The 16190-nt window shown below is 54.5% G+C and overlaps 1 protein-coding gene across 1 annotated transcript in view; it reads right to left on the bottom strand.

Annotated features, from left to right (window-relative positions):
- Positions 1-6966, bottom strand: part of LOC114512336 (calpain-8) — a 41282-nt gene extending 34316 nt beyond the window's left edge. Inside the window, exons 1-2 of the mRNA XM_028531245.2 lie at positions 6552-6966; positions 4494-4563 (exon numbers count right to left, since the gene is read on the bottom strand). Coding sequence (XP_028387046.1) covers positions 4494-4563; positions 6552-6788 — 307 coding nt within the window. The 5' untranslated portion in view covers positions 6789-6966. The remainder of the gene's footprint in view (positions 1-4493; positions 4564-6551) is intronic.
- Between the last annotated feature and the right edge of the window lie 9224 nt (positions 6967-16190).

The following is a 16190-nucleotide window of genomic DNA, read 5'->3' as shown; positions in this document are numbered from 1 at the left end:
AATATGTGACACAAAGAAGGGGAACCCTCGCAAGTAGGGTAAGACCCTGTTAGCAAAAGCAAACTTGTTTGATGTTACATAGGACTGGGCAGCAAGAAACTGTTGCCTGCTGTTTTTCTGCTTCCTGGAGGTCTGGCTCTGTGTTTTCCAGAATCAAACAGTGGGTTTGGCCCTTTAAGTTCACTGAGGCTTCCTCTGATTGCTCATTAAATGTAACCATGAAGCCCTGGTGATTTGATTGAATTCGCAACAGTCCTTGAAGGAGGCTACAGATCAAAAGGTTCTCAAAGAGTGCTTTGAAGGAGGCTGACCCCAGTCCCCACTGCTGAGAGCGGGGTGTGCCTGACCCCCGTTCCAGAAGGGCAGGGCCCTCCCAGCGGGTGCCGCTGACTCACAGAGGAAAATAACCACGAGGGCTGTGTCACAGACGCCACCTGAATTTGTCATCGCTGTTGGTTCTTTGCCTTTAGAGACATGGGAAATGGGCCAGTCGCTCCCTTTCCAAGATGAGAACTCGGGATAGAACACTCTGTTCAATCAAGACAGCGAAGATGAGAATGACACCAAGCCTACAGAGGTGAAGGGGAAAATCAGGTCAAGGCAGAAAGGAGCATGGAAGGGACCAGCACACAGGAGCACAGAACACACATGGATATAATAAGACTGAGAGGGAACCCTGGCCAGTGTGGCTCAGTGGACTGAGTGCCGACCTGCAAACCGGAGGGTCGCTGGTTCGATTCCCAGTCAGGGCACATGCCATGTTGCGGGTCAGGTCCCCAGTGGGGGGGTGTGTGAGAGACAACCACACATTGAAGTTTCTCTCCCTCTCTTCCTCCCTCCCCTCCCCTCTCTCTAAAAATAAACAAAATCTTAAAAAAAAAAGATGAAAAGGAAAAACAGGCAAGGAAGGCTGGATAAAGAGCGAGAAACCCCAATCCTCACCAAACCCTTCAAAGGAAAGCTCGTCCCGCTGCTGACCCTGCTCAGCGTGGAAAACACGCCACCACCAGATCTAGAGTTTGGATAACCACTGCAGCTTGCTTGTAATTCAGAAAGCCCTCGCACTCCTGTCCAGGGGCTGGAAGTCTCTGTCCCTCCCTTGTTAAAGGAGAAAACCCGCTCCTTCTTCCTGCAAGCGGCTAGTGTCGAAATCCCTCTTCTCAGAGACCGCAGTCATCCAAGGTTGTAGAGTGACACCCTTCAGGCCCCTTTACACCTGAAGCGGTTTCCGGTCCCGATGCCTTTTCATGACCGTCGGCAGCACCGGTGCCTGTCTCCGCGTTTCCCTGCAGGTGGACATACAGTGGAGGCGTGGCTTGCTGTGTGGGGGCATGGAGCCACACTCGGACATGCTGACACCCGATAGGATGGAGAGAGAAGTACGTCCTCCACAAGGCTTTTAAAAAAAATATTTCATTTATTTTTATTTTTAGAGAGAGGGGAAGGGAAGGAGAAAGAGAAGGAGAGAAATATCGATGTGTGGTTGCCTCTCATGCGCCCCCTACTGGGGACCTGGCCTGCAACCCAGGCGTGTGCCCTGACTGGGAATTGAACTAGCAACCTTTTGGTTCTCAGCTCATGCTCAATCCACCGAGCTACACCAGCCAGGGCCTCCATGACACTTTTTCCAAAAGAGAAAATAACGCCAGCGTCCATCAGGAGACTGGACAAGTCCGTTGTGGCCCATCAGTCGCAGTGAAACACAGGACTCTGCGTGGTTACAAAAGAGCAAAGCTCTCATCCACTGAGAGGAGAAGATCTCCAAGATATTTTCTTTCTTTTTTGTTTAAACCTCATTGAGGTTATGTTTCTTAATTTTAGAGAGAGATGAAGGGTAGGGGGAGGAGAGAAGCATCAATGTGAGAGAGAAACATCGATCAGTTGCCTCTCCTATGCACCCTGACCAGGGATCGAACCTGCAACCTAGGTATGTGCCCTGACTGGGGATCAAACCCACAACCTGTGTTTTGTTGGTGTACAGGACGATGCTCCAACCAACTGAGCCACCCGGCCAAGGCTCCAAAGTATTTTCCTAAATGAAATAATAGCAAATAGTGGCAAGGTGCCGAACAGTGTTTATAGTATGCTGCCTTCCATGCAAGAGAGGGTATAAACTAGAATGCTATTTAGATTGGCTTGCCTTTGCATAAAGGAACACAGAAAAGATTTATTTGAGTGGTTGCAGGCCAGTGAGCAATGGAGTAGATTTTCACTGTGAACCTCCAGTTAATTTAATTTTTCAACTGCGTGGATTCAGAATCATCATAAAATACAATAGTAACACAAAGCTCTATAAAAGAAGTGTCATTTCCATTATATAGATCAACGGTTGAAAAATAATGGTAATAATTTTTTGTAACCTCGAGCAGACCCCACTGCGCTGCACAGTACCGTGAAAAGCCAACCACGCATCCCACAAACATGACCCCATAGCACGCCTCGATTCACCACGTACCGCGTGACACCGCCTGGCTCTCGGGTGAGAAACCTCTCCTCCTAATCGCGCCACAAGCCACCACGGTTCCGGGCCGGCCCTGGCTCAGACCTCACGGCCACACAGGCGGCTGTGACTCAGCCACGGGCTCCCATCCTGGCACGGTGGGGCACCTGCTTTCTGCTTGTCCAGGCTCCTGGTGGTCGACGGGCCCTTAGGGACTGTCCCGAGGGCCTGGCCCCTGCAGGAAGCCGGACTCCACAGCCCCTCTTGGCTCTGCCCACTGAAAACCACTGTCTCAGATCACAGCACGGGGGAGCGCGGTCAGTAATATAGTGATGCCTAGGTACGGTGCCAGGTGGGTGCCAGACGTATGGGGCCGGGGGGAGGAGGGGGGGGGTCACTTCGTAAGTTACATAAATGTCTAACCACTACGCTGTGCGCCTGAAACTAGCACAATGGTGACTGCCCACTGTCATGGAAAATTAAAACTAATAAATGAATAAACTTAAAAAGAGGTCCCAAGCCCTGGCTGGCATAGCTCAGTGGATTGAGCGTGGGCTGCGAACCAAAGTGTCACAGGTTCGATTCCCTGTCAGGGTACATGCCTGGGTTGCAAGCCATGACCCCCAGCAATTGCACATTGATGTTTCTCTCTCTCTCTCTCTATCTTCCTCCCTTCCCTCTCTACAAATATATAAATAAAATCTTTAAAAAAATTAAAAATAAAATTAAAAAAGAGGTCCCCATGATCCTGATTAAAAACAGCAAGAACCAAAAAACCCACCACCTTGGCAGCTCAGCTCGCCCAGGGCGGCCCCCAGGGCCCGACCCCCAGACTCAGGCGGGGGCTGGATTCTGCAGGCTGGTTCGCGCTGTCTCCTGTCCTCCCAGCCACTGGCGGCCACGCACCCAGGCCATCAGCCGCACGTGCTCACCATGGCAACGCTCCGGCCTCTTTTCAGAAATCCTCCTTTCTCCTCGCTTCCAACCATTCAGAGGAGGCCCTAGCCAAGCGATCAATTCAAAGGCACTCATTAAATACCTTTTCCAAACTGAAAACACCGCTAATGAGGCGCTGTGAGGAGCACGGATGGGAAGTTGTGCTTCCGTGAGACACATACAGAATGAGGCGGAGCGTTCATTCGGCGGGAGAGAAAGGCTCGCCACCAGGCACCCAAGACGGGAAAGGTCGGCTCGGTGGCCCCTGTGAGCCCTGACACAGAGGCCGAGGTTTTGGGGGGCGGGGCACACGTTTGCGGGGGGCGGGGCGCACGCTTGCGGGCGGCGCCCTGAATGGTTCTCACTGCTTCATCCTCGCCCTCCAGGAGCTCTGGCTGCGGGGCTGTCCGCTGTGCTCTTTAAAGGAGAGGACATTGGAGGCATTTAAGGCCAAGCGCCCTGTGAGTTTCCGGAATCAGAAAGGTCTCCAGCGGGTTGAAATCGGGCTTTCCCGGCCGGGACTCGGAGCGGGGACCTCCTGAGAGAGAAAGGCCAGCGGGTCCTGCGGGTGCTGAGGTTGTGTCCGCTCGCTGGGGAGCACCAGGCACGGCGCTCATCCCCTCGCGGCTTTCATTCCAGTTTCACATTGTGCAGCTGCCACTGGATGGCCGCTTGGAAGCCCCCGGACTTCCACTCAGAGCCACGCTGTCCCCTAAAATGTCAGTGTGGCCCCCCTGGACGGTGAGGCTTGGTTAGGGGATCCAGAGCATCTGACTTGAGGTTGGAAATTATCAAACAATATACGTTATTTCCAAAGCTTAACGGCCCCTGATGGGAGGGAATATGAGATTTGGGGAGGGGAGGGTCTTCTTAATCCTGAAATCCGGGGCCTGTGAAAGATAGCCTGGCTAGAAAGACAGGATCCTTGTTTTCTTAGTAATTATAAGAGCGTCCATTAGGACAGCTCATTGCACAGACATGGCCATTTCCCAGGGAAAATTATGGCCATTTAAAGGTGACTGCGGTCGGTCCAGTCCGACAGCTTCATCCGAGGTCACTCATCACAGGCACACGCCGCCCCGCCCCCCGACACGCAGGACCACCCCCGCTTACTCACCGAGGCCGCCCTGACAGATGTCTCTGCGTGTGGCTCCGCCAACGATAAACTGGGGGCTGGGGCACAACTCCTGGAAGCAATTTGGGACAAAATGCAAGTCGTAAGCGATCCAGGGGCGGTGGCCACGGGGGTGAAGACCGTGTTAGGGTCCCCGAAGTCAGACCCGGAAGCAGCCTCGGGGCTCGCCGAGCGTGCGCCCTTCGCGTTACTGCTGGAGGCTCTCCTCCCGCGGCTCCTGCAGCCTCCCGCGCCCTTGACTTTCCCCTCGCCGCGCCAGAGGCCCCTTCTCAGTCCCCTCCAAGGGCTCCTCTGCTCGGCTCACCCCTAAGGGTCAGGGGACCCCTGGCCAGGTCCTCAGCCCCCTGCGGCGATCCGGCTCCATCCAGCCACGGCCTGCCCTAAGCATCCTCTCCTGGAGACATCACCCACCCCGTGGCTACAGCTCCTAACGATGGGACGGGCTGACACTCCCCAAACCGTTCCCGGAGCTATACAGTCAGCCACCCATGTCACACCGATCGTGTGACATCAGCTCATTAAGACTCATGTCCCATAAGTCTACCAAGTTCTGCTGAAATTCCGGGTTCGATTTGGAAGACAGAGCAGTTTGCAAAGGCCAGAAACGTGTATGTTCAGGGGTCACAGCCAGAACAGCGCTAAGAGGATTGTAAGTCGATGGGGCGTCCATTTTACCGCGTGTTATTTTTAGCATAAGTCAACACGCACCCCTTCCCCCCAGGAAAAAACCGCCGTGACTAAGGTCGTGAATCTCTCAGGGGCCACCCAGCACCCTGCCGCCTCAGGAGGCGGCATCGCAGCCTTGTGCCTGAGAACATTCCCCAAGAGTCTCCTCTGTGTGGCCAGACTTCTGTGGCAACACGGGTCAGAGATACAAAGTAATAGTCCGGCAGCCACAGAGGTTTGAAAGAGGCCGGCAGGTCCCCCCCCCCCCCCCGCCCCGCCCACACTCGGGCACCATTTTTGTCTCTCTGAGTAACAACCTGGTCTCTGCAGCGGTGATGGGGACTGTGACTCGGGGCAGGGTCACCGCGCATGTTGAGCGAGCCTCGCTTGTCCCCCTCTGAGGAATGGGTTCAGGGGAAACAGGCACCAGCAGGAGTCCAAGGCAGGGAGTGACTTCAACTGCATATTCTCGGTGACAATGGCAACTGGGAAGCACGCCCCCCGGGGGCATCAGACCAGAACTGACAGCCCACGCAGGGCGTTTCGGGAGCTTGGGCTGTGCACATTCAGGAGACCCGGGGCTGCCACCGCCTCCCTCGTCATCACCAGGGGGGTGGCCACAGACTCGGCCCAGCGCTGAACAGGTCACCTCCATCCTCACCGCCACGCTGCAGAGGGGGGCCCCTGTCCCTGAGGCTCAGTCATTTGATGGGGACCCCTGGTGGTAGGTCATGGACATAGGTTTTGGGAAGATGGCTCTCCATTCTCTACCCTTGAGTTTGGGGCGGGACCAGTGACCGCATCCAGGAGCCCCTGAGTTCCGTCTGCGTTCAAAGACCCACAGCTCCACCCGCTGCCACTCACCAGCCCAGGTGGGACAATGACACAGTTCATGACCTTAAGCAACCCTGCACCTTTCTGCGTCGATGTCGCCATTTACACTGAGCATCGACTGGCTCCGTGTGCGCTGGCCCAGGGGCCTGTACACGCACCACCATGCCGTCTGTGTCTGATGTGGGCCAGGCACCGTGCTCTGAGCTTTATCTCCAGGCCTCATATCAACCCTGAGAAATAAGGTGCCAGTAGCACCCTTTTACAGATGAGAAAACTGAGGCCCACAGAAGCGAGCTGTCCAAGACCACCCGGGGCAGAGCCAGGATTCAAATCGAACTTGCCTGGTCCCAAAGCCCAGGCATTCTCTTCCCTCCAACCTCAGCGCCTCCGGAAGAGATTTGTAATGGGAGAGAGGTGTTCCGAAACACGGGATCCAGGACTTTAGGGCCCAGAGCCACGCCTTCCCCATCAACTTCTTCCGGCCACAAGCGAGGGCCCTCCATCCTGTCCTAACACTCGACAACGAGGTTGTCTCCTTACCGGGGGCCGCTTCCAGACAATGCCTTGAGTTTGGGGGGAGCAGGGTCCAAGGTCCTTGTAGCCCAAGGCTGATGGGCACGCCGGGAACTCTGGGTCCTTAAACAGGACCCCTGAGTCCAAGCATTGCTGCCTGAGGGTCTCGAAGTCCTGGCCCAGGTATTTCACGGCGTTCTGGTTGGAGCCCAGGCCTTCGGCGGCCGCCCGCTGCTTGGAGACGCGGGCTGCCAGGGCTGCCATGGTGGTGGGTGCCCGTGGAGAGGACGGAGGGCAGGGTTGCTTGGTGCTCTCCGAACCCCAGGGTTGTGGGGCACAGGCCCCGCTGGGAGGGGAGCTATAAGGCAGGGTGGAGGGCAGGTGGAGCCGGTAAACTTTTCACCTGAGGCCCTGCTCCGCAGGGAAGTGAGTCAGGGCCAGGAGCAAATATGTACCCAAGGTGCGAACGAACCGGCCCCACCCTCCCTGTCTGCCTTTCGGCAGGTGATTTGGAGGCGGGGAGACTTCCAAGTTCCCTCCCAGGCCATCAACCTCAGAAATTCATTAGGATCTCAGCTGCCCCCCACCCCCACCCCTGCAAGACCTGCCTGCCTCCCCCTGGGCCCGAGGGCTGAGAAACCAACCGCCTACAGGGCGAGGCGAGGATTCACCGAGGCTTTGTGGGGCCGCGCAGGGTGGGGGCAGGGGGTCCCGAGGGCCTCCTTTCTTTCCAGACAAGTCTGGCTCCGTGTTTGCGTGGTAGATAAAGGTGCCGGATGGGGGTGATTCTCGGAATGGATCAGAGCAAACCCACTGGACGCCGTTCCGGCCACACACGAGGTTCTAGCCTCTGCCTGCGCTTCCGTCCCAGCTCCACCAGCAATTAGCTCTGTCACCCCCGGCGAGCAGTGTAACCTCCGTCCCCTTCATCTTCTCATCTGTGACACGGGAGACAATAGCAGGACCCACCTCGCAAGCTCGTTTGGGGGAGCAATGTGGCAGGAGATGTCATTGTACAGAAGATATGCTCGGTACAGGTCAGCTGCCCCTCACTCCTGGGAACCTGGGCTCTTAGGTTCCAATCTCAGGAGGGAGTCACAGGCTCCGAGACCTCGTATGGACCCCTTCTTCTGTGGCTCCAATCCCCTAGGCCCGGTCTACCCCGAGTACCCCAAGGTGTGGGCCACATCAGTGATTTTTCTTTTAATCTGTTGCTCCTCCTACTTACACATTCATTGGTTGATGCGTATATGTGCCCTGACCAGGGATCAAACCCACAACCTCGGTACACAGGGATGACGCTCCAACCAACTGAGCTACCGGGCCAGGGCCTACACATTAGTGGTTTTTGAACCTGATATGTGGCCAGCTGGAAAGGGGTCCCCCAGAGGTACTGAGTCCTAATCTCTGGAACCCATAAGTAATGCTTCCTTTGGGAAAAGGACCTCTGCAGACACACTTGGCCCAAGGAAGGCCAGCAGCCACCAGAAGCTGGGGGACACGGAGAAGGACCCTTCCCTAGAGCGGCAGGAGGGGGCGGGGCGTCGCCCACACCTTGGTCTTTGCATTTCTGGGCTCCAAGACCGTGAGAGTGCAATTTGTGGCGTTGGGAGCCGCCAGGTCAGGGATCCTCTCTTGCCGAAGCCACAGGGCGCGAGCACAGTGCACCTAAGACGCCCTTGCCGAAGGCGCTGGTTCTCTGAGTTCCTGGTGCTGTCCCCGCTCCCAAAGGAGGTCTGACTCAGGGGGTCTGCGGGCAGGCCCAGGCGTCTATCTGCAGCTTTTAAACCATTATCCAGCAGGTAATGCTCGTGGGGGGGCCCACAGCCCCGCCCGTGTCAGCCAATGACAGTGTCTAGGCAGGAAGCTCAGCTGGGTGGGCCAATCTGGGCAGGCACGCAGTGGGGTCTGCTGCCCCCACACCCAGGGTAAAACCGGGTTTCTCAGGTCACATGAGGCTGAAGCACGCATCAAGAGGACCGGGCTACGGCCCTAGGCACCACTGTCCCTTGCTGTAGTATCTGCCCCCCATCAAGCTCATGCCCTGTCCACAGCTACACTCTCACCGCCCCCAGAGTGGACCCTGGTCTCGCTTGGGCGGCTCCCTTCAAGGAGCACAGAACCCTCCTAAGCGCAGTGGATCCCAGGAGGAACCCAGCAACGCTGGGGGAAAGGAACGGGTATGTGTTTGTACCTCGGGATCTGCCGCCTAATTCCCTGAGGCTTGGGATTGGCACCCAGGAACCACGCTACTCCACCCAGAGTGGTCATTTCAAACACAAATCTGGCTGTGTCGTGGTGGGGGGGGTGGGCAATGGAAGAGGGGATAGGGGATAAATGGTGGTGGAAAAATACAGTTTAAAAAACCTGACCCTGTTGCTTCTATTCTTCAACCCCCCAGGGCCGACCGCTGCTCTTAGGAAACTCGCAGGGAGGGGTCTGCAAGGACCCTAAGCACCGAAGGGGACCAGCCCCTGCCACCCTCCCCGCCTCCTCCGCCACCCTCCTCCCTCTCTGCTCGCCACCTCCTGGCTGTCCTTCGGGCCCTAGAACGCTGATTTCTGTCCCATTCAGGGCCTCGCATCTGCTGTGCCCTCTGCCGGAAATGCTCTTCGCCCCACCCCCAACCCATCCCCACTCATCCTTCAGACCCCGAGTGCCCGCCCCCCCCACCCCCGCCAAGGCTTTCTGGGCCCCTGCATGAAGTCACCGCCCTCCTACCATTATCCCGAGATAATGAGCCCAGAGCAGGGGCTGGCCCAGCAGCGATTTAGGTAATGTCCCTCCACCCCACCGGCCTCTGAGCTCCGCAAGGACGGCTCATCGCTGCAGCGCCGGGCCTCGAAAGCTCCAGAAATGCAGTAAAGACTGAATAAATATTTGTGGAATGAGTGAGCACCCACAGGTCTGACTAAATGGGCCTGACGCCGCCAGGCGGGACCATTAGTTCATTGGCAAAGAGCTCCTGGGATGTTTTCCCTGCCTCTGTTTCTCCCTGGGCCTCCCGGACATCCCCTCAGGCTAACATGAACCAGCCCTCCCTCTGTCCAATCTCAAAGGGACCCCTCCCGGATTCCATCTCCCTTCCCACCCCACCTGCCTGAATATCCTCCCCCATCACCACCAGACACTGCGCGGACAAACCTTCCTCACCTAGGCAGGCGGGTCTGAGCCGTGCAAATACAGCCGTCATTTCCCGAGTCACAGAGAGCAATGCTGGTGGAGGTGGGACCGGTCTCCGCTCCCTGGGCCCCTCCTGAGCTGAGGCGAGCGTCTCCCTGTCACCCAGCCAGGCACCCAGGAGGAACCAGCCTGCACCCACTGGCTCTGCCAGCCCGGACAGAGGTCGCCCCAGCTTCACGCCCCAGACACCCATGGAGCCAACACCAGCTCCACGAGAAGCCCAGGATCCATGGCAGAGGCGCAGGAGGCCAGGCACCAGGCAGAAACACCCCAGAGGCCGCCAACTGCACACAACAAGGAAGCTCTGGCAGCCAGCGCGGGTGAACGAGGCTCCCTTCCAAACGCCCACCAGCTAAGCTTCATCCACCGCTGCTTTCCCGCGGCCGCAAGCACCAAGGCCTCGCTGACTCCTGGGCAAGGAAGACAGGTTGGCCAGAGGCCCAAACGTGCGTGTCAGGCTGTTAGAGTTTTCAGGGCTCGTGGCTGCGCGTAACTATGACTTGGGGAGAGGGCGAGAGAAAGCGGGCAGCGGCATTCTCACCCCCGCGCCGCCCCATTCCGGAATTCTAAGGCAAGCAGGGGATGTGTCCGCAGGCGAGGGTGCTGCAGAGTTCTCACGTGACACCCCTGGTGGGAAGGGAAGACCGTGCAGCAGCATTGGAAAACGTCCTGGCAGCTCCTCACACTGTAACTCCACGTGACGTTCCGCTCCCAGGGGTTGAAAGACTTGAAAATGCAAGTCCACACAAAACCTTGTTCTCAAAGCCTCCTAACGGCATTATTCGTAACAGCCAAAGAAGTGGAAGCAACCCAAATGTCCATCCGTGGGTGACTGGATACACCAAAGGGGGCGTGGCCATGCAATGAAATGCTATACAGCCATGAAAAGGAATGGAGTGCTGGTTCGCGCCACAACACGGATGAAGCCCAAAAACATTATGCCCGGTGAAAGAAGCCAGTTACCAAGGGTCTCACGCTGTGTGGTTCCAGGTGCAGGGAGCATCCGGAAGAAGGAAATCCATCAACACGCACCGAAAAAGGAACGATCAACTCAAAGATCAGAATAGTCATCTTTTCCATCCTGAAGAGGGGTGGATGGGGTGGGAGGGGGTACAAGAGATGCAAGTTTTAGGTAATGTTTTCACTCCTGGGCGGGAGGGTGGATACTCAGGGGACTTCATTATACTATTAACAATAAATTCAGGAAATCAGAGAGAGCCACGCATGGACTAATGATGAGAAAGTGTCACAAACTGAGGGCTATAATTAATCCAATTTTGAACTTCAACAGTGAGGGGGGAAATTCCCACATCAGGCAGAGGGGGGATAGTTATGGGCTGGGGGGGAGACAGTTACGGGCTGGGAACCCTGCCCAGAGACGCCGGAATGCCCCATTGGTGGTGCCACCGCAGAGCCAGGAGTTGAACCAGATGGGAGGAGGGTGTCCACAGCCCCCCGGCCACCTCTGCCAGCCACGCAGACCCAGGGAACAGCCACGTTCCTCATCCCCAGCTGCCCCATCATGAGGATAAAGAGAACCCTGAGTGTCCCCCTGGGCTGTCAGAGGGAAGGCAAAGGAAGAAGAGCTCACAGGTTCTGGTTACTTCCAGTTCCCTGCAAACGCCAGAGGAAGGGCTCGAGCTGACCTGGAACACCCAGGGGTTACTGGGACTTAAAGCAGCAATTTCTCAAGGTTGATTACAAAACGTTGACATTGAGCGTTCCCATGGTTACTGTTTGAACACATGTCCTGTCCAGGGTTTCTCCGAAACATCTGGGAAGTCACTTCTCTCCATTCCCCAAACCTCGGCTTCAGCACCGTTCCTCACGCCTCCTACCCCGGGTCATCAATGGCATTGACCTTCCCAATTTCTCAACTCCTTGCGATCACCAGTCAGATTCTGCCTCAGGAAGTACTGCAATGCCCTTAAAGACGGCACTCCCACTCAATGGCACAACACCACGACCTTCGGCCTGCCTCCCCTGCCCCAGCCCCGTCACCATAGCAACCCTGCCCACCCATGTTCCTCCCTGCAGAACGGTGAGAAACTCCCCCAAACCCACCAAACCCGCCCAATCTGCCCGACCCCCGCTCCCTCCAGCTGAAACGACGGTCACCCTGCCCTCGCTCTGCCTGGCCGTGACTCGTCTCCCCGGGTTAAGGTCACACGTCACTCCTCCAGATGGGCTCCTGAGCTGAAGGCCATCCTACACATCGCATCATAATCACTGGTCTGCTTCCTGGTTGCGTTACCTCCTTCATTCTTCCCATTAGCGCTGACTTTTCTTGCAGGCAAGACTGCCTTTCCCGCCGCTGTGTCTCTGTTCCCCCATTATCTCAACCCCCTTTCCTGTGGCCCGCCCACGGACGCCTGAGACATAACACACGTTCACGTCTGATTCACGTCTGATGCATGAATAACTGGCTAAACGTGCATGTTAAAGTCGGGCTTTATCTCTTGCCCTCTTGGATTGGCAAGAGACTGAGTATAGTGAAGCCCAAGGAGGGTACGATTGTAAGAATTTAAGCATCGGTGTATCCTGAGGACTCTTACTTCACGCTCCCCGCAGAAGGCAAGGGGCGGGCCTTTGTGGATGCTGCGCATGCGCCCACGCACACGCTCCAAACCTCAAGCCCGGCGCTGAGCTCTTCTCTTGCATAAGCTTCGGTTTCAGCATCAGCAACTGTCGCCAACCCGTGTCTCACAGGTGCCAAAGCTGAGCTTCATCACACATTTCCTAAGTAGTAGAACTAGGATTCAAACCCAGGTTTGTCTTACCTGAAAGCCACTGTTGTTCTTCGAGATACCATATCGACACCGTTTAAAGAGACGAAGGACAACTTGGAAACATGCAGAATGCACCCTGGGAGCTGAGCGCTGAGGAGGTTGCTTTCTTGTCACAGACAGACCCCCACGGGGCCACTGGATTCCCGCCGCTAGCCCCAGGCGAGACACTCCCACAGCGGCAGGTAGCCGGGACGGGAGCACCAGGGAGAGCCCCTGCCCCTCCCTGCGGCCGTGACCCAGTGACCCGGATGTTGCTTCTCAGACCAGCTGAGATTCTAGCTAGCTGACAGGAGAGCTGCAAACAGCAACAGTCAGGGGCAAGGGTATCAAAGCCCCGCGGGTCCGGCTCCAGCAACTGGTGGTCTCTGCTGCCCCCTAGCGCCCTGCTTCGTCCCAACAGGCCTTGTGGATTCAAATAAAGCCAAGTGCTGGGGACCACACTCGTCTGTGTAGTAACCGCTCTTTTCCTTGCTTTGCTCCCCAGGGGGTGGCTGCTAGCTGTTTTTTCTGAAAACACATATAAAGAAAATTTAAAACATTTTTTCATGACTAGGGCATTCTGAAAATGGATAAAGGAAAAGAGTCGTGCGTGTATCCTGCCTTTCCTGCGTGGACTGCCTTTCAGGGTCCGGAGTGGACAAGGCCATGCTTTGCTTTAGAAGAACGGCAGCTAATAGGAAAACAAGTGATGGAATTAGAAGTCACCATTTTTCCACCCTGAATGATGAAACTATTGGGTTAATGGCTAATGAGGGACTTTATAATGAGCTGATCAGGCTGACAACACCCGAGCACACTGACGAATCTGCACATCACAAGAAATGGGAGTTACAGCCTTGCCTCCTTATCTGAGGCAAGGGGACCTACAACACAGGTCCACCGGTGGAGGCTTCTATCCTGTCTCCAAAGATGAACCGGAATTGAATCAAGCATCCAGATCTCACTGCCTTTTTGGGAAAAAAATAAAAGGTTAAGCAGGGTTTTTTAATGTCTATACTATAACATTTTTGGACCCACTAATTCTTTGTTGGGGGGGGTAGGGTTGTTCTGTGCATTATGGGATGTTCCACAGCCTCCCTGGTCCCCACTTACTAGGTGTCAGTGGTGCACCTGCTGTTGTGACAGCCAAAAATGTCCAGGCCTTGCCAAGTGTCCTCTGAGAGGCCAAACCGCCCCTAGTGAAATGCCACTGGGTTAGAGACCCGTGTGCAGTGACACCATGAGGAGACAGTCAGCCACCTGAGGGCTGATGGGAGCAGGGGTATGAAGACACTGTGGCCGACCTAGGATGGTCCCACGGGTCATGGGTGGTCCGGAGCGCCCCAGGGGAGAGGCCAAAATTTGGTCACAGCCGCATTGCTTTGCAGCCTCTCACTTCCAGTCACAGACATGGGTCCCTAGTAAACACTCTGCACGTCCGACTCCTCCTCAGCGTCTCCTTCCGGAGGGGCCGGCGGCCAGCACCTGCCCAGTCTGATGCCCCGCGGTCACCACCGAGGAAGTATGCGGTCCGATGGCCCCGCATGGAATTTGCAGAAATGTGAGCCCGAAAACTCGTACAATCGTTCATCATACCAAATGAATAAACAGTATTATTCATTGTATTATATAAAATTATGACCCTAAAACCGGTATTTTTTTTGCAATTCAAAAGTTTATGTTGTTTGTCATGTATCACTATTACCCTTATTACATTTTATAAGAAAAAAATATTTTTAAATTTAAAAAAAAGCTTTGTATTTTAAAAAGGGCACTTTCCCCCCTGAGTTTTGATGAATGTGGCCACATTGTCCTTTTGCACTGAATCCTGAAATTCTGTAGCTGGCCTGCAGGGGGCGATCATGGACCGCTAACTCCGTTCTCCATAGGAGTGAGAAGACAGAAGTCTTACTGCCACCGACTGTCGGGTAATTTACACTTCAATGTGAATGAATTTTAGATCCTTTTATGAAATAAGGTCTTAAAATGTGTAATAAGAGATGCCAGGGGTCCTGTAAGCATGGGAAACAGATCAAAGACCATTAAGAGGGGAAAGGGGGAGGGGGAACCAATGGCCTAAAGATAAACTCCACATTTTACCCAGAATTACGTTTTGTTAGAATCTCATTCCTGACACGAACATGAACAACACACACGGCCCAGCTATTAAAAGGTAAAGGTTAGATGTCATTTATTTGAGTCATTAAGAAAATCTCCCTCACTACCAGAAGTACACTGGGAACCACGTACAAAGTTAAACAGTCAGGAGCACCACCCAACCTCTTGTTTGAGACGGGCCTCGAATGGCCTGGCCTCTAGTAATTCAGAACTGCCTCTCACTACCTGGGGTCCTCTAGAGGGGTGCCAATGTCTCAGAGCTCCGAGCTGAGAAAAACACCTGGAGTTCATGAAAACGTGTTGATACCGTCATTTTCCACATGGGGTGAAGAGAACTAATGTGTGTTGGGGTGGTAGCACAAGGCTCGCGACAATACGCCGCTGGTAAAGTGAATGCTCACCTCCTGGGAGAGTATCAGCGGTCAAGCTTTTTCTTGTACGTTCTGTTACTTGTATATGTGATATTTCTACGTATACAGCCATCTCGTGCAAAAAAGCGAGGACTTGTTAGTAAAACTCTAGCTAAGGGTAGCAGAATAAACCGAACCAGTCCCTCATCTAAGCAGGCTGCAGACTCAGGACCTCCTGGAGAGGGGAGGAAAAAAGCAAAACCCAAGAAATTTTGCCAATGGCATTCGGAGAATATACTGTACTCAGTTAAGACACAAAAAGTCTATAAACAAAGGTGGAACCCTGGTGAGTCGCTCTCATGTTCACAGCGGTGTGGGCAGGCCATTCAAGAGAGAGAATGAGGCATGAAGAAGTGGGCGAAGCATGAGGGAGGCCCCTTGCTCCTGGCTGGGAAGGGGAACCGCAGTTCTGGAAAGAGGAGACTTTGCAGCCAACCACATGGCACTGCTTTGTCATCGAAGGCCGAGCACACTTTTTCATCCGTTAAAATTGTATTTCCTTTATCCACTTTCATAAAGTGAGTGTGACTTATTTACCTATTTTTTAAATAATTTACTTTACCCGATTAAGAGAGAACCAGCAGTTGGTAAAGCTGGTTCAGAGAGAATTAAGATTATAGGCCCAGAAAAATGAACGTTAAAATGTCTGGAGTATATACAAAACTGGTAAATGTCACACAGTGAAATAAAACTGCCAGCTTTAGGATTGGAGGGGTTTGTTTTTTATTGGTTTGGGTTTTTAGGTTTTGATTTTAGGTTTTGTTGTTTTTTTTAACCTGAAAAAATTATTTGTATCTGTACTAGACAAAAATGTACACATTACCACATAACTTTACAGAGCCTGGCTCCTACGCAACAGTGAATAACAGATCACACGAAGGGGCATCCCCCAAAGCATAGTGCAGTCCTTCGGCGGGCTTGCTCGCTGGAGCGCGACAATGTCCTCTGTGTGGAGAGGGGACAGACACTGCCGGCCGTGAGGGTCTGAACTCACTGGTACCTCCAGGGCAACAAGCACCGAGATCTTAGTTTCTAAATAGCATTCTCTGTCCTGGCCAGGTAGCTCAGTGGGTTAGAGTGTTGCCCTAATACCCCAAGGGTGTGGGTTTGACCCTGGTCAGGACACATGCAGGAATCAACCAATGAATGCACAAATGAGTGGGACAGCAAATCAGTCTCCCTCCCTC

This window comes from Phyllostomus discolor, chromosome 15 (assembly GCF_004126475.2).
Source record: "Phyllostomus discolor isolate MPI-MPIP mPhyDis1 chromosome 15, mPhyDis1.pri.v3, whole genome shotgun sequence".
Taxonomy (NCBI): Eukaryota; Metazoa; Chordata; class Mammalia; order Chiroptera; family Phyllostomidae; genus Phyllostomus; species Phyllostomus discolor.
The sequence above is the reverse complement of the archived record's forward strand: the minus strand, read 5'-3'. Positions and strand labels throughout refer to the sequence as shown.